At 35.5% G+C, this 22,802-nt stretch overlaps 1 protein-coding gene across 1 annotated transcript; it reads right to left on the bottom strand.

The window, feature by feature from the left end:
• Positions 1-9,274: 9,274 nt before the first annotated feature.
• LOC133881933 (glucose-1-phosphate adenylyltransferase large subunit 3, chloroplastic/amyloplastic) lies at positions 9,275-20,479 on the bottom strand. The gene is made up of 15 exons (XM_062321015.1): positions 20,023-20,479; positions 14,364-14,477; positions 14,044-14,217; positions 13,827-13,919; positions 12,493-12,576; positions 12,341-12,396; positions 12,049-12,142; positions 11,751-11,863; positions 11,355-11,427; positions 11,094-11,174; positions 10,553-10,639; positions 10,289-10,393; positions 9,882-9,988; positions 9,718-9,778; positions 9,275-9,545 (listed from the first exon to the last, which is right to left on the bottom strand). Exons 1-15 carry the CDS (start codon positions 20,260-20,262, stop codon positions 9,444-9,446), a joined length of 1,584 nt encoding a protein of 527 aa, XP_062176999.1. The 5' UTR covers positions 20,263-20,479; the 3' UTR covers positions 9,275-9,443.
• Between the last annotated feature and the right edge of the window lie 2,323 nt (positions 20,480-22,802).

Here is a 22,802-nt window from a genome sequence, read left to right as displayed (position 1 = left end):
CTGTTATTATTAATAAAAAAAAACAATAAAAATGCATTTTCTTGATTTGGCCAATTGGGGTTGCTCTGTAAACGTTGTGGCGTTAAAGAGGATCAGATCGCCATTAACTATGATTTAGGATTGTATGTTACTGAAGAGATGCATAAGCTTGATTTGGAAGGATTTTAAAGCATATAATAGGTTAGTTTAATTTGATGTTTCTTATGAATTAGAAAAAAACTATCAAGACAATTTGCAATCTCTCTCAAAACTTTTTTTTTTTTTTTTTTGTTTTAATCAAAAAGGGAAAAAGGAAACAATTAAGGATTACAAAGGGGTCTCTCCCACTCTTAATCCGAAAGGAGAAAAAAAGAAGAAGAGAACAAGCAACAATATTTGCAAATACATTCCTCCAACAACCAAAAAATTTATTAAATATTAAAAATGTCAATTTGGTCGGCAAAGACAAACAAGTTAGGAAAAGGAAACTTCCAACTTGAAAGTTAAGGCCCCGTTTGGCAACTCCCCTCCTCTGCCCTTCTCTTATTTTCACTTATTCCAAAACACATCAACTTGAAGACATTTTATTTTTGTTTTTTTTTTTTTTTTCGTTTTTTTTTTTTTTTTTTTTTTTCACTTTTTATGTCACATCAATAATTTTTTTTATTAATATTTAAATGCAAAAATTCATTACAATGCAAAATTTTTCACTTTTCCATAGAAATTCTTTTTGCTTTATATTATATCAATCGCTTCTTACTAATACTAAAAATAAACAAATCCACCTCAAATATAAGGGGAAAGGATTGCCAAAAGGGGAAAAGTACATTGTAAAATGCGAGGGTATACATAACTACCTAACCTAAACCATATGGATAATTGTACCGTTGGTCCCTAGGGTTGACCATAATTATTTTTCACTCCCTATGGTTCAAAAAGTTCATGAGAGGTCCTTGTGGTAAACAATAATTACAAATCAGTCCCTGAACACATTTTCCATCCAAAAGTTAACCGACACGTGTCCATTCCAATAAAATATATATATATATGAAATCTAATAAAAATATAAATAAATAAAATAAAAATATTAGGTTTTTTTTTTTAAAAAAAAAAAAAAATACAAAGGGGTGGCTACTTCTCGGCCACCTGTGGGGGTGGCGAGCGGCCACCCTCGGGCACCTGTCAGGGTGGTTGGGGCCTCCCTCAGGGGTTGGGAAGGCCACCCCTAAAATCGTTTGGGCGTGGCCTGGCTTTTTTTTAAAAATATATATATATTTTTTATATTTTTTTATTGTAATGGACACGTGTCGGCTTCCTATTGGGTGTGACATGGCTGACTAACGAAATCTGTTAACCTAATGGATGAAAAATTGGTATAGAGAGTGACTCGTAATTATTGTTTACCACGAGGACCTCCCGTGAACTTTTTGAACCACAAGGAGTGAAAAATAATTATGGTCAACCCCAGAAACCAACGGTGCAATTATTTCTAAACCAAATAAAAACTTGAAAATATTATCTATAAAAAAAAAAAAAATAATAATAAAATAAATAAAAGGAAAGCCCATGATGAGATGAAACTATTACACGATGTGACAACAAAACTTTTCTCCATAATTGTAATTCGTCAATCTATTATTTTATGAAGAAAAAAAAAAGAAAAAAAAATTGCGCGCACATATACACTAACACAATGACTATAATTACTATATAAATTATCTCCACCCATATAATTTATCCGAACACAATGGAGTATTTGGCAAACATTCCCAACTCTCTCTCTCTATTTTTTTTTTTTTCACTTATCCAAAAAAAATACACTTTATCTCCAACGTTTCATTGCTTTTTCAATCTTGTTTTAAAAGTGAAAAAATTTGTAATGCACTCTAACCAAGTTTTTAAAATTTGCAATGTAGCCATTCCGTTAGATGATTTCGTGTTCCCTAACGGAAAGTGATGTACGTGTGATTTTTGGTCCCGACTTCACCAAAATGGCCTCAGTTTTTCACCTGTCTTTGAGGATGACGACCACTGGAAAGCTACGGTCTATGATGCTTGCGCCGACCGTCATAAGCCAGGAAGCGAGGTTTGTCACCGTCATTGCACTGGGGCCTTCATTTCCAGCGAAGGACGACACAAAGACACCTCTGGAAACGACGTCGAAAGCTTCGATTGCGATAGGATTGAGATAGTACGGGGAAGAGACACCGTCTCCGCTGCCGATGGAGATTGAGATGACGTAGACACTGTCAAAGACTAGGGTGTCGAAGGTGGAGAGGACATCGGAGTCAAAGTAGCCGAAGTCCTTCCAGCAAACCTTGTAGACCGCGAGTCTCACTTTCAGAGCCACGCCTTTTGTAATTCCGGTAGCATACCCACCCATGCTGGCCTAGAGTGCGTATCGTCTGGCGGCGGTGGACATCATGTGGGTCCCATGGCTATTGGCGTCTCTCGGAGATCTATACTCCATCGTATCGTTTATCATTGTAATCGACAGCACGCCGGAGTTGCACCTGAGGCCTCATGATCTTTGATGAAGAACGTTGCACCGATCAGATTCTGATTGCAATTACTCGCCGCGAACTTCTCTCCGGACGCACAAGTCCCTTTCTATCGTTTCAGTATTGGACCAAGATTCTTGTCCGAGGAGCTACGCCGTTCTAGCCAGATTGCAGCGTGAGTGAGTTTAAGTTTTTGTGATTTTCGAAAATGTAGCGGGTGAAATTGGGAGCAATTTGTTGAAGTCAAGACCAAAAATCACACGTGCGGCGCACGTGCGGTATTTTTCGTCAGGTAACACAGAATCATCTAACGGAATGGCTACATTAAAAATTTTGGAAACTTAGTTTGGTGCATTGCAAATTTTTTCACTTTGGAGGCAAGATTGAAAAAGCGGTGAAACTCTGAGGGGGTAAAGTGTAGTTTTTCCTATTATAAAATATCAAACCAAATCCACTAGACCCTTACTATATAGCGTCTAGCGTTTGCATATAAACAAAGAAAAATGAGAATGTCGGGCACTCAGTGCTGTGCCAACCCGCCGATCTTAAACCCAAGCGCCGGCACCGGCCATGTAGTATAGCTCAACGGCCTCAGCACCTACGTCGTTGGCTCCCTTGACTCCAAGCTTGCCATCCTCTCCATCTCTGACATCTTTGGTACCATCACATTTCTTTAACACTTCTTCTCTCGATCTCTTTACTCACTTTTCTGCTCCATTTTCACTTTTGGTCTATTTTTTCCTCATTTAATCACACTTGACTTGTTTAGTGTCATCTTCTAACTTCACATGTTGACTTTTCCTTCAGGTTATGAAGCTCCAAACTTGAGTTTTATATATATATATATATAGCATGGCTAATTTTCATAGCTTCTAACTTTACACAACTCTTGTACAACTTCAATAACCTTTTCTTTTCTTTTCTTTTCTTTTCTTTTTTTTTTTTTTTTTTTTTTTTTTTTTTCTTCTTTTTCAAATTAACCATTGGATCTGTTTTCCTACATGTGGATCTTACATATCCAATAGTTGATTTTAAAAAGTTGTTGGAGTTGTACAGAAGTTGTAAGCATATCATATCTCTCTGTGTATATAGTCCATTGCTAATTGATTTATCAACTACTTGAATAAACAAATAAACAATCAAGTATTGATAATAAATAAGTAACAAGTAAATAAAGTGTACGTCATATAAAAGAAGAGAAATGATATTTGTACATCTATTGTACATATCCTGTATATTTCCTTTCTAAATTAATCATTGAATTTGTAGAACTCACAAAAACCCACATGTAGGTCTTACAGATCCAATGGTTGATTTCGAAAAAAGATGTACATGTAACATATCTCTAAAAAGAACGACACAACCACAAACAATAGACAATTAAATAAATGGTTCGATACTAAATTTATATCCATGGAAAATCTTTACTGTCAGTTCAAAAAAATTATGACATGGGAGATTTAAACGCAATAATCATCCAAACTCGTGGTAAAGTTTTGAGAAGTGTTTTGAAAAAGGTATATATTGAGAATTGATTTGGTAAAGTTTTGAAGAATGTTTTGTAAAAATTAAAAATTGAGAATCATGGTGGGTTACACCACGCTGACGGTGCCACTATTATGGTGGTGATCTAGCGGCCCTAGCGATGGTTGTCAAACTGCTAAATTTGACTGGCAGTCACCATGTCTGGTGCCCACCATAGGGCCACAAGAACTTTTGGTGGTCTTGAGGCCACCACACGATGTTCGCCATAGGGTGTTGGCCGCCATCAGGCAAATATGTTATGTTTTCCCATAGTGGAATTTAACTACCCAAATACGTTATGTTTTCTCTGTAAGAGGTATGTGCCAGACAGCACGCTTGTGCGAGAGTGTTTGAGGTAAGCTCACCTTGTAATGGAATTTAACTACCCAAATACGTTATGTTTTCTCTGTAAGAGGTATGTGCCAGACAGCACGCTTGTGCGAGAGTGTTTGAGGTAAGCTCACCTTGGACTCGCCTGCTACATTGGTAGTCAGAGACATGAAAACATGTTGCTTAACATTGTTGTTGCTTAACATTGTTATTGCCACCGCCACCACCTCTTTGCTGAAACTGTGTTAACTTCAGCTTCAGCTTCTTCCCCATCATTTCTCCATTACAAAAATTTACAAGGCCCCAGTTCCTCCCAGTCAACCCTGTCACTCCACGCAACCGGGCGGCGGCTGAGAGGGAAATCCGACCATCGGCCGCCACTATCATTTTCTCCAAGACTTGAGGAGAAAATTGGAATTGTATTCAATAAAGAGGTCGTATGTGAAAGACTAAAAAGGGAAACTAGGGTTATCGGTGTGGGAGATTCGCTTGCCAATTGCCACGGCATGCATGCTATTGGAGGATTTAGCCACGCTATCCAAAATCAATTGCATCCACCAATCTTCATGTGTGTTTTTTAGGCCTTCTAGACCAAATATGTGCAAATACTGAGTTGTCCTCACACTAGGCATTAAATTACGAATCAAGGAATATTCTAAGGTGTTGCCTTCTGATTTTTGGTCTTGTGTGAGGGTATGATTCCTTATGATCTTGTTTGGCTTCTCAAGTATGATTTTTAGCAAGAAGGTTAAAAACAAGCAAATTGTGCAAAATGTTGGGAGAAAAGAGTAACGTATGAACATAAAAGAGAATCACAAAAATACATACTGTTGGTTTATTTTTATTGGCTGCATTCTATTGACAAAAACACTACCATATAAGGGACACTGTATTTCCAGAAGATTTATTTCAGAATGGAAAGAGCTGAACAAGGCAAGATCTGCACAAAATATCACTAAGAATGATAGGTTCTGGTGAAAGAAATACTCTGGAGACTTTACAGCTCAACAAAGTTGGTTTTCACTGCAGACCGTCCGGACAGCTAGAAGCAGCGTCCGGACGCAAGTCACAGAAAGTCAGTATTTGATACCTGTCCAGATGGCCCGATGGACGTGAACCACATAGAGCTCCTGCTCACAACCTGTCCCGACGGCCTAGCAGACGCAAACCACCGAGAGCACCTGTTTGCAAGGATGTCTGAACGCAAAAGTGAAGACTGTGGACGGATAAGCTTTTCCATGCAATCGTCCGGACGCTAGGTCAAGTCGTCTTGACACCCTTCAACAAAACATAGGGTTTGTTGTTGCCCGTTCAGACGGGGTATGACCTGTCCGAACGCTGCCAAGAAGAAATCCGAATTTGAGTAGAATTAGAATTTCTAAAGCCTATTTAAATGGGCTTCTAAGCATTGTTTCTTTAAGGATTTTGAATAGAATTCCAGTGTGCTAAGAGAATAGAGTTTAGGAAGAAATTGTTTTAAGTACTATTTCTCTTAGAGTTATTTGTGTTGTAACCGTTGGAAGTCTAATTAGAGAAGAGCTCTAGTTAAAGGGATCAATTGAAGAACTCTTCAGAAGGGTTTGGTAGAGAGGCGTTCAAGTATAGGTACTTTTTAGAGTTCCAGGTTTGACTACTGTAAAGGTATTGTGAGTACGACTGTCGTGTAACTAGTTATTTCTTCTGTTAGTTGATTTCTTGGGTTTGGCTAAGCCAGAGAGATTTTTATCTTTGGTGCAAAGAGTTTCCACTTCATAACCAAATATTTGTGTCTATTTCTTTATAGCTTTACATATTCGGTTGCATGCTTGGTTGCAGTTAATTTAGGAGTCTAATTTTATTTTCACATACCGCTTTAAGTACTTAAATTGAAGAACTAAGATTTGAAGGTGTCTGAATTTACAGAATTTTAAAACCCTCACAATATGTCTGAATAAAGAGTGATAGATAGAGTTTTTGGGGTATTTTTTTCTCAAGTTAAAGTTGTGACTGATGGAGAATCACATGCTTATTTGTAAATAGACCAAGGCTGTGACGTCCCACATCGCCTGGGAATGAGGATGTGCTTATATGTATAAATGTACCCTTTATGACACAACGCGTTTTAAAGCCGTGATGGCAACGAACCTATCAGAACTCCGCAGTTAAGCGAGCCGCTGCGAGAGCAATCCCAGGATGGGTGACCTCCTGGGAAGTCTGGTATGGGGAGCCAAAAGCGGACAATATTGTGTCATTGGGGGTGGGTCGTTACAAATGGTATCAGAGCCATTGCCCAGCCTGAGATGGTGGGAGCGTGCACAAGCCCAATAAGGGACGCCAGCGGGGACGCTGGGTCCAAAGAGGGGGTGATTGTGACGTCCCACATCGCCTGGGAATGAGGATGTGCTTATATGTATAAATGTACCCTTTATGACACAACGCGTTTTAAAGCCGTGATGGCAGCGAACCTATCAGAACTCCGCAGTTAAGCGAGCCGCTGCGAGAGCAATCCCAGGATGGGTGACCTCCTGGGAAGTCTGGTATGGGGAGCCAAAAGCGGACAATATTGTGTCATTGGGGGTGGGTCGTTACAAAGGCCGTTATCCATAATCAACGGTTGCTTCCTTGTCTCTCTTGATGAAACAACAAGGGAGACAACTTTTTATCTTAATAGTTATCTATATTTTTAATTACTACCAAAAAATTTTAATTTAATGTAAACTCTTTTAATATATAGTATATGTGAGATATTTGTTCTAATATTCTCCCACCTGGCTTACATGACACATCTTTAAAATTATTTGGGTAACTAAAAATGAATATGGTCATAATTAAAAACTACTCAAGCTTTAGTTTCACTTAGAGAGAAATACAATACACGAATCATGGCATTTTTGTTCTTATATTAACATTTCTTTTTATGTATTACAATGTTTGACATAATTCTTTATGAATAACTTCTAATAAGTCATTTTGGGTCTAACTATGTTAGGAGCAAATACTTTATGTGCACAAAAAATAAAAAAAATACTGTTTTGACAATTAACTAGTACCGTAGACAACAAGAATTTAATTAAGCATAAAATGATCTCACTAATCCCATGCTTTCTACATGTTTCAAAAGCATCTTTATTGAGAGCCCTTTTTCATGGGAGATGCAATCATAAAATTTGTACTTGTATGCTCTACATAGACTTTTTGTTCCTTAATTCTCTCTCTAACAACAAGATACTTTATGTCAATATGTTTGCTTTTGCTCCCACTTTTGTTGTTCTTAGAAGAGAAAACTTTTGCCAAAGTTTCACACTAAATTCGTAATGGCTGGGGTATTGAATCCACAACTTGAAGCCATGTGATAAAATTCCTTAACCATTTCGCTTATGAAGTCGCTTCAAAGCATGATATGAACTCCGTCTCAATAGTAGACGATGCAATTATATATCGTCTATTTGGTGCTCTTCCATGATATAGCACCTCCCGCCAACATAAAGGCATATAATGAAGTGGACTTTCTGGAGTCTTTACAACCCGCAAAGTTTGAGTTTTTATATCCAACAACTTCTAGATGGTCAACATGCTTATAAGTTAACATAATTCTTGGTTCCTTTTAAAACTATTAAATAACAATTCTCTAAATGTTTATCTACTTTAAATAAATACTATTTTTTATTGATAAAGTTAACTACTAAAATCATTCAATACATTTAAATTCAAGTCAAGCCAAACTTTTTGAAGCATTCAATGCAAAAAATAATATTAAAAAAACTTTAACATTCACTTTTTGGCTTTTTAGATTTAAAGAGAGATTTTGACGGATGTTAAATTTAACTTTTGATGAAGTTTTTAATGGTAATTTTTATGTGTTTTATTAAATAATTAGGAAAAAAAAACCAAATTTAAAGAGTTCATTATGAGTGCTCTAACATGTTTTGCATCTCCTGCTGGAACTGGTACGGAAGCATAGAAAAGTGGCACGCAAAACATATTAGTAAAGTATTCTATGAAATGATCCATCAAACATCAAGATGATTGATACCCTCAACTTGTTTATTTTCTTTATACTGGTTGGAAATATCAAATTTATGTGGGTTAACTGATTTCACCTCTTCTTTTCAATGTTCAGAATGCCTCCCTAAAAATCTTATGCAAAAAAAATGTGCCCAAGTACCTAAGACCAGTTTTTGGATCATAATTGTGCAAGTCTTTATAGCAACCTCCAATTTCATGTTAATCATGGGATAAATCTTCTAGTTCTTGTTTCTTTTGCAGGTGGTAAGGGGTTCAAATTTATTATCGTTGCTAGGAGAAACTAGTCTTTCTTTTCCTTTGGGTAGGATTACAAATTAGTCCTTTGTTGAATGAAATATGGTGGCTTAAATATTATAGCTCTTTTCATTTCAATAAAATGGTCGTTGGTTTATAATTTCTTTCTTACTTTTGAATCTTTGATGAAATTACTTTAGGCTATTTAGGTTGACGTCTAAAGTTCTTTTTTCTTGAATCTATGTGGTTCATGTTGGGAAATGGACTGACAAACCCACACGGCCTGCACCCTAAGGCCCAAGATTGGCCTATTAACCCGAGTTCATCCTACTCCGGTAGTAGAGAATCAGCTCCCATACCATTATTGCGCTACATGGATAATAATTGTCATTCAGGCCAAGATGTAGGGTACACTTCTAACTTAGACGATAAACTATGCTTAAATCAATGACAACGTGAGATTAATTGCATTTTGAAGAGGGATCATGGCATGGAAATCGTTGTATGAGGACTGATATGAGTAATGCTTTGATAACTAATAATTAGTTAAGTTTTATATGCATATTTAAGAATCATTTAATTTGTTCTTTAAATTTGTTATCAATTATGCAGAAGATAGTGCAAAAATAAAGGCATTTATTTTTCTCATTTTCAGTGGTTCTATGCCTATGGTAAAATAAACAATGGAGGAAAAACAAAAGTATCACAAATGGATGGCTATCACAATTAGCACATCCACATCATACTTAAATTTGATCTTCTTCGTCTTTATCACATTAATACAATAAACATAATGACTCATTTTGTTATCATTTTTCATGTTTACCTTCCTAATCACTCAAAAAAAGACTTACAGAATTGGCTGATGTATTATATCACAAAACCATCTTCGATTACCGAATTTTTTAATATGACAGTAATACCGGAACGGATGTAAAACCCTTCGGAAGATCTATCAGCCTCTTGTATGCCCTGTAATTCCACATAAACAGAAACTCAAATTATAATTAAGTTAATTGGTTGAAGGCTTAACTAGAAGATTATGTATGTGCTTATTAATGTGGCTGAGAAGATGGAAGATTGAAATGATTGTTTCAAAGCTCCTAGGTTATCCTTGTGATTGAAATGGTATGTAGAATCCTACCTCTGAGTTTGCAATAACAACGTTCTTCCCAATTCTGGCATTTTTGTCAATGATGCACTCTCTGCATATCATTGTAAGAAGAGATGTAAGAAAGAAGAGAAATGGTAAAAGATATTGACTACATTTGTATGTGTTTGTGTAAAAGGGGTTCAAGTTGTTTATACTTGATTTTTGCATTTTCTCCTATTCCAACTGGAACTCTTCCTTCAGCTAAAAGTGATGCCACTTCAATGTCGGTTTCATAGAAGTCAGCTCCGAGCATCACTGTATCCTGCAAGTATTTGGCCATAGTAAAAGTTGCATCTCAGAAACAAGAATATATTGCAGAAGAATAGAAATGATACTTCTTTTTATACATGTAATCAATTTTAAATTGAGGAAATAGATGTATTTTTAGACATCTTAATCAACAAAATCTACAACCAATAAGCAATAAAACAATTTAGAGTGCTTTCAAACATTTTGAAGACAGCTCCCACTAGTTGCAAAATTTAGTGCAGTATAGTTCTATTATGGAATTATCTAAGAACATGCTATTTGAGTAATGTAATGATGGAAATTACTGACATACCTTTAGATTAGCATTTGAGTTTATTCGGGATCTGATACCAACAACGCTATGCTCTATGAAGCAATTGGTTAAGAAACTTCCATGTGATATGATCGAGTCAACTATCTGATGAGAAAGAGCACAAGTGTTTTACTTCAAGAACTCAACACAGGGGATATGCTTGTTTATTACAGATTGACTTTGTGTCTTATTGTAGCTTTGAAAGTTTAACTCATAAAATTCGAAAGCTTTGAGAGCAAATTAAAAATCGAGATATACTTTTACCTTGCTTTTATCAATTTTTGTTGGCGGTAAGTTTCTTCTTGATGTAAACATTGGCTTTGCTGCATCATAAAAACTAAACCTTGGCGGCTGAAAATCAAGTACAAAGAAAGATGTTATGTGACACTCAAAGCACTTCTGTTGAAACATGAGAGCATCAATCATGGCTACTGTGCAATTAACATGAAAACAATCACAAATAGCAGCTTTCTTGGAGAATTTGTCATTACTACATGGAATCTATAAATTAGTGTTAAACATTACTTTAATGGATATATTTTTATATCTCATTTGATAACCGGGATGAAATAAATGAGCAAGATATCAAGATATACATAATTCCACATTGATCATTGTTACTGTTGTGTGCTTTACCGGGTTGAGTAATCTATATCTGTTATATCTCAAAGCACTAAATCGTTGTATATTCAACTTAGGTTCATGCCGACTTCATAGTATAGGAACCATATCCCCTTCATTCCTCAAGCAGCCTACATGAGCCTTGAAGCTAGTTTAATAGCAATGAGTGAGATATAGTACTTACATGCTTTGTGAGGGCAAGATTTGCCTCAAAGAAGGATCTGATGGTCCCTATGTCTTCCCAATAATCATTGAAAAGATAAGCCTGGAAAAATAATGAAGAAGAATGTTAAACATCATAAAAATGAACAATGAGATCTTCACAAGCGTTAGAATATGAAGTACATCATAATGTTCGTTTGTTCTGTGTGTGCGTATGACACACTATCCATGAAGCACATAGTTCGTGGAAGATAGAATTCCAGCATTCAAAAAACATGATAACCTTTATGAAGAACTCTCTGGCTGAGGCAGGGATTATCTCTGAACCAAAGTCATTTGCAGTGGGAAATCGCCATCTGACTCAAGAATAATTGTAGCCATTAATATCTTTGAATTTGTTTGCCATGGCATTTTTGTGTGTATGTGTGTGTGTGTGTTTAAAGAGAGAATTTACTTGATTAAACACAATTTCGCTTTTATATCAACTCATGTGTGTGTTTAGAGAGAGAATTTACTCGATTAAACACAATTCCGTTGTTTAGAGAGAATTTACTTGATTAAACACAATTCCGCTTTTATATCAACTCCTTGAGGTGAAACTAAGAAATACTAAGGAGTCTGTTTCTTATTTTACTTGATCGCAATCCATTAATATTAAAGATTTTCGAGTACTAGATACCTCAAAAGATTCAAAAGTATCTCCTTCTTGAAAACATACACTCCCATGGAAGCAATGTATGGTTTCTTTAGAGCCTCTTCCTTTGACAGTCCCAAAACTGTTGTATCCACTTCCTGATGTATATAGTGAAGTTAGCATAGTTTCTGGAGTTCCTAAACCATTCAAATTTGGCATGATATCATGATTTTAATCATTACCATCTAGACTACAATCTTCCAAAAAAAAAAAAAACCCAACAATATATTTGTCAGGTCGTGAAAAAACAAAGTCAAAAAGCGGAGGAAAATAAAGGGATTACCATTGCCTTCAGGTCCTTTCCCTTAGGCTTTTCACTGAATGAAAGGATCCTTCCTTTGTTGTCTATCTTCATTAGACCAAAATCTGAAGCACGGCTATCAACAAAGTAGAAGAAATTATTGTAAGGGCATAACATTGTATTATGAACTAGAAAACACTCTTCTTATGCACCTACACTAGCTGAGTGTTATTAATTGGAAATGACCAGCCAAGCTAATTTTATGAGGGTTATACGGTTTAGCTATAAATGTGTAAGAAGCCCCACTCGGAAACTTTGATAAAACATAACATACCTGTCATCCATTGGTAGACAAGAGATGGAGATATCCGCACCACTTTGCCGATGATTCTGCAAATGAAGAGATGAATCATAATGTTTGAGAATGTATCTACAAACATGAGTAAGCTAAAACACTATTTAAGTGAACTTTATGCATTGCCTTACTTGAACAAAGTCCATGTAGTCCATCCTATATAAGTGATCCCCTGAAAGAATCAGCACATCCTCAATCGCCTTACTCCTTGCATCCTATAGCACAGAAAACATATTAAAAAATGTCATACCTTTCATACTTCCACATTTAGGCTGTCTTGCTTCTATGTTTATTCTTCGAGGTAATGAAATTGAAAGAAAAAGTGGCAGGGCAAGAAAATTTGCATGGTCAGTGAAGTTGGAATTGCCCCTAGAACTTTTTTCTTTTTAATTTATTTTTTATTTTGTCTTTTTAATATAGATCTTACATTACCAATAGGACCATGACATAAAAAGAATCCATCAAACATATTTGTGATGACAGATTCAAAATCTGTCAAAATTTTACTTATTCTCAGCTGGGGTACAAATGTCTTCACTTACAGATGCAGTATACACGACAAAGTTGCCATCCAATTGCAATTGGATGTTTAAATGCAGCCCTATATTTAGTTGTACTGGTTAAAATGTTTTTATACATAGATCTAAGGTGGAGATGATCTACAAGATCCCATTGAAAAGTGGGGAAATAAGGCATTAATGCAACATAAATTTCCATCATACTACAGAAGTAGAGAAACTCGTAAGTTATTTACTTGACCAAAATCTGTCTCTCTGCCTATATAACCTCCAAAATCTCTTTAATACATCATTGGTTTCAATGTGCACCCACTAATTTCCGTTGATTAATTTATATACCCATTTCCACTCAGACATTTCATCGAAGAAATCTTTGGTTTTACCTGATTATGAAATGACAAAGATCTGTGTGTTGTGTTGTTTCATTTTCCTAATTTCTTTTCATTATGTCGATTGTCGTGTAGCAAAGGAAAGCCTTACACGCATTCTGTGTTGTTTGAGTTTTCAACTAAAGCTCTGTGTGCTTAATTGTAGATGATTGAAACCTTTTATATGACAAATTTGGATGTTCGTGCGTCTTCCAATTGTTTCAGTGTAAAATTTAACTATAGGATTACATCATTTTTTTATGAATAACAAAGTATATTACTAAACATGAGACGACCAAAACTCATCAAGCAAAACACAGAAACATTGGTTTGAGGCAAGGAAAAAAGAATGAATTTAACTGTCCTAGAGGGATACATCAGTTTCTCACTGGTACCTACAATTTCTTAGAGTCTTTCTTCACAATTGATCTGATCTCTATGGCCAACCCATTATACAGTAGCAAATTTGCGATAGTAAAGTTGTCAAAATAGCATAAACTAGACAACATACATACATGGAAGAACAATTTTAAATTAAAGTTTCTTAGTGTAATTAAACTAAACATAAATATGAATTACCTCAAAGAGCCAATGGAACTGTCGTACAGCATCTGCAGTGCCCTGAAACCACTTTTTACCAGCCTCTCCTGGAGTTTGAGTGGCAGCAAGAACCTGCCATGGAATGAAACGAAACAGCCTTTTAGATATGTCTCCTTCTAGACCCTCCCTTTTTATTTCACATGAACCTTGTTCATTTTAAACATAACCAAGCTAGTTTTTGTGGGTGTATTTGTACCTCGCAAAAACCGTCTCCAAAGTTAACTCCGCCGCCAAAGTTGTAAGCACGCGAAATATGCCTATTGAGTGATGCTGAGTTGAATTGAGTGAGAATATAGACTTTGTTGATCCCACAGTTGATGCAGTTGCTCATTGGCACATCAATTAGCCTGTATGATCCTCCAATGGGAACCTACATTAACAGGAAATAGCAATGCAAATCATGACTAACCAATAAATATATATATGTATGAAGTTGTAGAGGCTTATATATGAACATGTTCATAAGCACAAACCAAGCCATGATGAACATGAAAAGTGTGGAGAAGGAAGACTTACAGCAGGTTTGGCACGACGCTTGGTGAGTGGGAAAAGGCGGGTGCCAGCCCCTCCTCCGAGTATAATTGCCACAACGGTTCGTGCGTCCCGCTTTTCCATCTCTAGGTCCCTCAACTGCAACAGACCCCATAATGTGAACAATTAACTAAAAGAGTTAAATTTTACAAAATAGTGTATATTATGTTGCTACAGTATGTTAAATGAGGTAACATTATCTACGCTCAAAATCTAAACCACATAATAGTTCTTTCAAGATCGTGATTTGGGTGTTTTACTTTAACTTTTTTGTTTTTTGGTTCTTAGAAGTAAACATATCAGATGGAGGATGTTTTGGATGATGGAGTGGAAATGGGCTTGTGTTTAATTCAAAAACAAGAAATCTCAAGCCCAAAAGCACAACAGAAAAGTGCCGTCACTGAGTCATTGACATTGGCCTAGTGCATCACATTGTTTGGGACAGAACAGGCCTAGTGCATCACTCTGTTTTGGAGAGAGGATCTCGACTCTTGAGAGGTTCTATTTTTTTGGACGTAAATCCTGAATAACAATTGATTATCCACCAACAAGGTGTTTGTCAAATTAAGATCCATAACAATTACTTGTCTGAAGCGTTAGCAATTTTGACAAGTAATCTAAGAGAACTCACATGAGATTTGTGTGTCTGAATAAGTGACGGATCAGCCCAAAATTTATTTGAATAAATGATGCTATGTTCTTTCACATTAGTTGTCCAAATTACTAACAATTTAGGCAAGTAATTACTGTAAATTTCAATCTGTGTTTGCCACTTCAAAATTGTTAACATAAACATAATTATTATGCTAAACAATACGCAATGGAAAATAAAAGAAATGATTTAGGGCTAGTTTGGCAAACTATTTTCGTTCTCGTTCTATTTCTTTTCACTTCTTTCAAAAATATCAAATAAAAAACATTCTAACTTTTTTACACTTTTTATATCACATCAATAATTTTTTATTATTATTCAAATAAAAAAATCCACTACAAAACAAAACTTTTTCACTTTTCTATAAAACATTCTCAAATTTTATATCACATCAATCACTTTTTACTATACAATACACAAATATTCCTCAACCCAATTACTTACCAAACAAACCCTTAAGGTTACCTCCAGCCATCTTTGCTTAAGTGTTTTTAAGAACTTTTGAAAATAAAATAATAAGAGGTATCTTCTGACCTATGCCTATGGCTGAATGCTGTACTGATGGAGTACACATGCTCTTTATTTATAGGCTAGGTCAGGGACCCTCAAAATTGGTTTGATATTAATGGAATAATTAATTAAATTGATTTGATATTAATTTACAAATTAATGCCAATAACAATTAATTTTATTTGATTCCATTACACAATTAAATTACCATACCGTACACAGTATACACAATTTATTATTAAATATAATAAATTATATATACATATGGCATATAGGCCATATATAGAAGATAAAATCTTACATTCTCCCACTTAGCCTTTATGACACATGTCCGCATGGTGTTAGGTTATTTAGTGTGGCCAACTACTTACAGAATCCCCCCAACTCAACTAAGAAATGTTTCACATGAATCATAGCGATAAAACCATTATATGATAGGTCATCCCTTCCATGTATCACAATGTGTAACAGTCCTTATATGAGTACCATATGGGTAATTAGTCTTTATGAATAAACTTCCTATAAGTTATTCGGGTCTAACTTTATTTATCTCCATGAATAAAAACAATAAATGTTCGCAAAAAACTTTATAATAATAACTTTATGTCTATATAGACCAAATAGAGAGAAACAAAACAAAATGAATTAATGAGTTGCATATACTCCACATGACTTTATACTTTCTTTACCAGTAACCTATTAGTCATGGGATCAGCAATCATTAATTTAGTGCTTATATGCTAAATAGACACTTTATGTTTCTTAATGTTCTCTCTCGTACTGAGATACTTGATATCGATAGATTTACTTCTGCTTCTACTCATTATTCTTATAAAAGAAAACTACAGAATAATCTTGAGACCTTTAACAAAATGTCCCATCTATCATGCCTGTGGAGTGAATTCACAGCATGTAATAAGTTTAGCTTTCATGGTAGACATAGCAACCGTAATCTGCTAATTGCATCGCTAGGATATAAGCCTTTTAACAATAAGAAAATATATCATGAAATAAACTTTCTACTATCTACACATTTAGCAAAATTCAAATCAATATAAACAACCAACCACCTCTAAATGGTAAGTGTTTAGGTCTATTGCAGATTTGTGCTTGCATTAGGTTGCATATTGCAGATGTTTACAAAAGACTTTTCACCTTCTCTTGTTCCAATACATTTTGGGGATATTAATCTGTATTGAATTTATCCCTTCTAGTTGCTACTGGAGGTAAAAAATCATTCATTCTAAATCTTCCCAAAACTTTTTCAATGTAGGCCTTCTGAAACTGTGTTAACATTCTTTAATTTATGTTTCTGTGAATCTTTATGTCAAAGACATAAGAGGTTTCACCCAAATCATTCATTTCAAAGTTTTGTGAGAAGAACTTAATGTAACAAACCTAAATCACAACTTGCAAAACAATATTTGCATATAGGACTAGAAATGTTACTTTGCTCCCACTGACCTTAAGGTATATATACTAACCTTGTAAAGAATTTTGTATACCATCGACGGGAGACCTATCTCAGCCCATAAATATATTTCTTTAATTTGCAAGCATTCTGAATGTTATCTATAAAACCTTTAGGTTATCTCATGTAAACCTTATCTTTAAGATCCTTATTTAGGAAAGTTGTTGTCACATCCATTTGATATAGCTATAGGTCAAAATGAGCTACTAATGCCATGATTATGAATCCTTCTTTGATACTAAAGAGAATGTTTCATGATAATCAACACCTTCCTTTTGAGTAAAATTATTGGCTATAAGTCTAGCTTTATATCGTTCAACATTACCGAAAACATCCCTTTGGGTTTATGAACCCATTTGCAACCTATGGCTACTGCTTCCTTTGGTAAGTCAACGTGATCCTAGACTTGATTTTTAGCCATGGATTCCATCTCTTCCTTCATGGAATTGTACCACAATGTGGAGTTATCCCTACTCATGGCTTGTGAAAACATATTTGGATCATCCTTAGGTCCAACATCAAAATCAAACTCTTGAGGTATACAACATAATCACTAGAAATTGCTGATCTCCTTATTTTATAGGATCTTCTTAATTCTAATTCATCTGCATTTTACAAAGTCTGAGTAGATTCATACTAAACCTGTTTTTCATGAGTTGACAATGCTAAGACCGATTGTAGCTCAGGGTAATCAATTTGACTTCCATAAGTACAATCAAACATCCTTCATGTGAAGGAGCTTCAGTCAGCTCTCGTGCTTTCTCTAAGTAAAACCTTTGAGGATAAGCACTCCCACTAGGTTTAACATCCTACAGAAATTTTGCAATCAACAACTCTAGGATTATATGAATGATAATAAAACCTAAAACCCTTTCAAGTTTACTGCATAGACTATAAAAAATCCGTTAGTTGTCCTTGATATAATTTCCTTAAGTGAGGATGGTAAATCCTCACTTTAACAGGGCAACCCTATATGTGTAAGTGTTTTAAACTCGGTTTCCATCTATTTCATAATTTAAAAGGTGTTTTAAGGACAACCTTAGGTGGAATCATATTTAACATTTACACAACGGTTTTCAAGGATTCACTCCATAAGGGTAATAGCATATTAGTAATACTAATCATTTCCCTTTTGTTTGTGTGTACGGTATACCTACCATAATTCTCTTTACCTATATCAGATCTTATGATCTTCATTTTCTTTTCATGTTGTTTCTCTTCTTTCTACCATATAGGTATTGAAAGCATTCAATACCTCAGCCTTATTATTTAGAAGATAGAGATACATAAATCTTATATGGTCATCGCTTAAAAGAAATATAAAAAATCTCTGACCATTTAGGCAATGAGTATGTAAAGGTCAACACTTATCAGTGTGCATGATCTCAAGAATCTCAAAAAACTCTCTTCGGCACATTTAGTGGTCTTGTTGGTATGCTTTCTCTTATGCAGTCCACACAAGTACCTAAGTCAGTAAATTATCATTTATCGACCTTTTATTTTCTTTATGGAGATATATTTCAATCTCCAATGCCTTAACAAAAGCATTTTTCATTTACAAGACTCTGCTTTACGCCAGCATCAATATGCAGGAATTATCATGTATAAAATCGGGATGTCGTGGCTTTCCCAATATTATCATGATAATCACGATGCAATTCATGAACATCTAATAAAATTTTTTAAGAAGTTCATGTGTGCAATCTTGATGCAATTATCATTATAAAATTTGGATGTTGTGGCTCTCCCAAAATTATTATGATAATTACGACTTCATTAACATCTAATAACTGTATAGATGCCCAAAAATAGCTCTAGAAATAAAATAAACCAATATGAAAATGGGGTAAATAGTATTTTCAAGGTACAACCAGGTGAGTTCCCATAAAAGTGAAGGGGGTCACAAATGACACTCTTAAATCCCAAGACTTTCCTTAGACAGAAATGACACTCTTGGATAGCACTATAAACATACTCCAATATATATGGCTCAGTTAATTATTCTTAGGTCTAGGCATCATGCAATAATTTATATTAAAAAATATAATTGTAAAAGAATATTCCTAAATTTATGTGTTAAACAAATAATAATTTTAATACTGAACAATAAAAATTATAAGTAGAAAAAAACTTTAATATAAATGCGACCTAGCATAGCTTGATGGTTTAAAGCTTAACACTTTTAAGGTCTAAGTTCTAATCTCATATGGGCTACTTATATAGACCTGGCTTCTGGGGCATTGAAATCCGGGTGGGCCACTTGCGATTTTTGGGTTTCTTTTTTTTATAAAACTGAATCGGGCTGGGTCATTCTCTTTTGCTATGGTCAGCCCACTTAATTACCCGGAAGCCTGCATGGGTATGAAATCCTACCCGGATGCCCAACCTGTTAACCCGAAAACTAAAACCTTTAATTTTGACCCGAAAACTTTTGAGCTTCTGCGCTGTTGTCTTCTTCCTCTTTCTCAGTTTTTCTTTTTCTTTTTCTTCACCATGAACGCCGGCCGAGCTTCCTCATCACGCTGCCACCTTATGCAGCGGCCACGCTGGGTCTCCGTTTACCCAGAAACCCGGCCGCCAGCTCTGGTGACGGGGAGAGGCTGCTGGAAGCGGTCTCTCCTTATACGGAACGACGCCGGCGTCTACTGCATGGGGCGGGAAAATCCGCTCAGCTTTATGCGGATTTCGCTGGTGCTGGAAGTGAGGAGCTGTTGGCCGGAGTTCATGGTGGTTTCAAATTTCAAGGTTCTGCAAGTTTCGGGTCAGTGCAAAAAGTGTGCAAGCGTTCAGTGGGTTTCAGGCGGAGAGGGGTCACTGCTATTTCACAAAACAGGTTTTAAAATCTTACAAAAACAAAATGGTAGGCCCTGTTCGATACAGAACATTGCAATGTCAACAACAAATAATCTGAGCTAGCAACAGTATTTAACAACCCAAATACGTTATTTTTTCTCTGTAAGAAGTATGTGCTAGACAGCACGTTTGTGTGAGAGTGTTTGAGGTAAGTTCACCTTGGACTCGCCTGCTACATTGGTAGTTAGAGACATGCAAACATGTTGCTTAACGTTGTTATTGCCACTGCCACCACCACCTCCTTGCTGGAACTGTGTCAGCTTCAGCTTCAGCTTCTTCCCCATCATTTCTCCATCACAAAACTTTACAAGGCCCCAGTTCCTCCCAGCCAACCCTGTCGCTCCACGCAACCGGGAGGCGGCTGAGAGGGAAATCAGGCCATCGGCCGCCACTGCCATTTTCTCCAAGACTTGAGGAGAAAATTGGAATTGTATTCAATGAAGAGGTGGTATGTGAAAGACTAAAAAGGGAGAGTAGGGGTATCGGTGAGTGAGATTCCCTTGCCAATTGCCATGGCATGCATGCTATTGGAGGATTTAGCTACGCTATCCAAAATCAATTGCATCCACCAATCTTCCTGTGTGTTATTTGTGCAAGAGGAATATACCTCTAGACCATTTCTCATCCAAAATCAATTGCATCCACCAATCTTCCTGCTACATATATGTGGGCCTGTGGCATATAGGACATATCTTCTATATATGTGGCCTATATGCCACGTACATCAAGTAGTCCAGCATGAAACCGAAACTTGCAGTGCTGCCGTGAAACCCACCGTGAACTCCGGCCGATTGCTCCTCCCTTCCAACACCGGAGAAACCCGAATGCAGTAGGCGCCGGTCCTCTTCGTGGCCGGCGTCGTTCAGTGTGAGGAGAGGCTGGCCTCTCCCCGTCACCACGACTGGCGGCCCGCAAACAAACGGCGACGTGGGTCGCCGTGTCTGCTGAGCAGCGGCCCTTCGTGGCCGCTGCATGAGGTGGCAGTGTGGAAGAGCGGCCGGCGAAATGAAGGAGAAAGAAGGAGGCGGCTGCAGTTTTCGGGTCAAAGGGATATTTTTCCGGGTTATGGTTTGTTATTTTCCGGATCAAAAGGCTGGGTTTCGGGCAGGGGTTTTTAACCCACGCCCGACCCAGTTACATTTTTTTTAAAATAAAATCGGGTCATTTAAGTGGGTTGATCCAGCACAATATATTGTATGCAAAAAAACAGCCTCATTTTCTATGTGAACTGCTATTCTTGTAGAGGAAAAAGAAAAAGAAAAAAAAAAAAAAAAAAATCCTATTCATCCCAATGATCCCATATTCTAATAGAATTTCTTTTATAATATATATATATATATATATATATATATATATATATATTCAATAGTGTTCCATAGAAATAAAAATCTCAACGTAAAGGCAACATATAAATATTTGCTATGGAAGCATTTAGTTGGGGGCCAGCCCATACTGGAGAATATGCCCGGATACCATTCAGCAAGAAGTGTAATTCTCTCTCTAAACCCCTTAAGTTTAATTTTTAACATTTAATTTATTTGAAAAAACTATATATACTCCTATTAAAATATCAAGGCAATTTGTAATCTCTCTCTAAACCCCTTTGTTTTTTTTTTTTTAAAAAAAATAAAAATAAAAATAAAAATCAAAGAGGAAAAGGGAAAAGGATTAAGGATTACAAAGAGTCTCTCCCACTCTTAATCCGAAGCGAGAAAAAAAAGGAAAACAAACACAAAATTTCCAAAAACACATTGTAATTGAAGCAATATTCCTCGAACAACCAAAAAAAAAAATTTATTAAATATTAAAAACGTCAATTTGGTCAGCAAAGACAAATAGAAAAAGGAAACATCAGCTTGTTGGGATACCTTTTAACATTTAATTTATTAGAAAAAAAAAAACTATATATATTCCTATCGAACTATTCAGACAATTTTCAATCTCTCTCCAAATCTTTTTTTTCTTTTTTTCTTTCTAATCGAAGAGGGAAAGAAGAAAGGATTAATGATTACAAAGGGCTCTCTTTCACTCTTAATCCGAATGAAAAAACAAAAAAAAAAAAAAAAAAAAAAAGAAGAAAAGAAAAAGGAAACAAACACAAAATTTCCAAAAACACATTGTAATTGAAGCAATATTCCTCGAACAACCGAAAAAAAAAATTATTAAATATTAAAAACGTCAATTTGGTCGGTAAAGACAAACATGTTAGGAAAAGAAAACATGAGCTTGAAAGTTTAATAAAAGTAGATTGTAAATTGCGAGGGCATACGTAACTACCTAACCTAAACCAAATAAAAACTTGAAAATATTAAAAAGAAAACCCATGAGGAGGTGAAACTATTACACAATGTGACAACAATACTTTTCTCCCTAATTCTAATTTGTCTGTCTATTATTTTATTAAAAAAATAAATAAATAAATTGCGCTTGCATATGCACAATGACTATAATTACTTTATATAAAAATTATCTCCACCCATATATATTATTTATCCGAACATGTTATTTCTTATTTTTTATTTTTTTTAACAAATTTTGCAATTGATTGAGAAAAACTTATCCCAAACAGGATTTAGGAAGTACATTGTTCCCTAAGTACAATCTTGGCAATACATCTAAGAATATCTTCTAGCCATATCTTAATATCTTATCTAAAACATTGCATGAAGCCTCCTTAGAGTACTATCAGCAGATGCCTAACCATTTTTCCTAATTTAGAAAAAATTTAGAGAACCAAACCACTTTTTCTTTCCTTATACAAAAACACACCACAACAGATTCCCTTAATCTTTCCTATATCATTAAAATAATATTTTTTTTTTACTTTTAATATTTTTTTTTTAATTCCAAAAAACTGTTTGTTCTCTCTCTTCTCTGTCTTTCTAGTTTCTTCTTTCTCTCCATTTGTCTATGCCGCTCTGCATCTTCTGGCTCTTCT

The sequence above is a fragment of the Alnus glutinosa genome, chromosome 1 (assembly GCF_958979055.1).
Source record: "Alnus glutinosa chromosome 1, dhAlnGlut1.1, whole genome shotgun sequence".
NCBI classification, from domain to species: Eukaryota; Viridiplantae; Streptophyta; class Magnoliopsida; order Fagales; family Betulaceae; genus Alnus; species Alnus glutinosa.
Note: the sequence above shows the minus strand (reverse complement) of the source record. Positions and strands in the feature narration are given on the sequence as shown.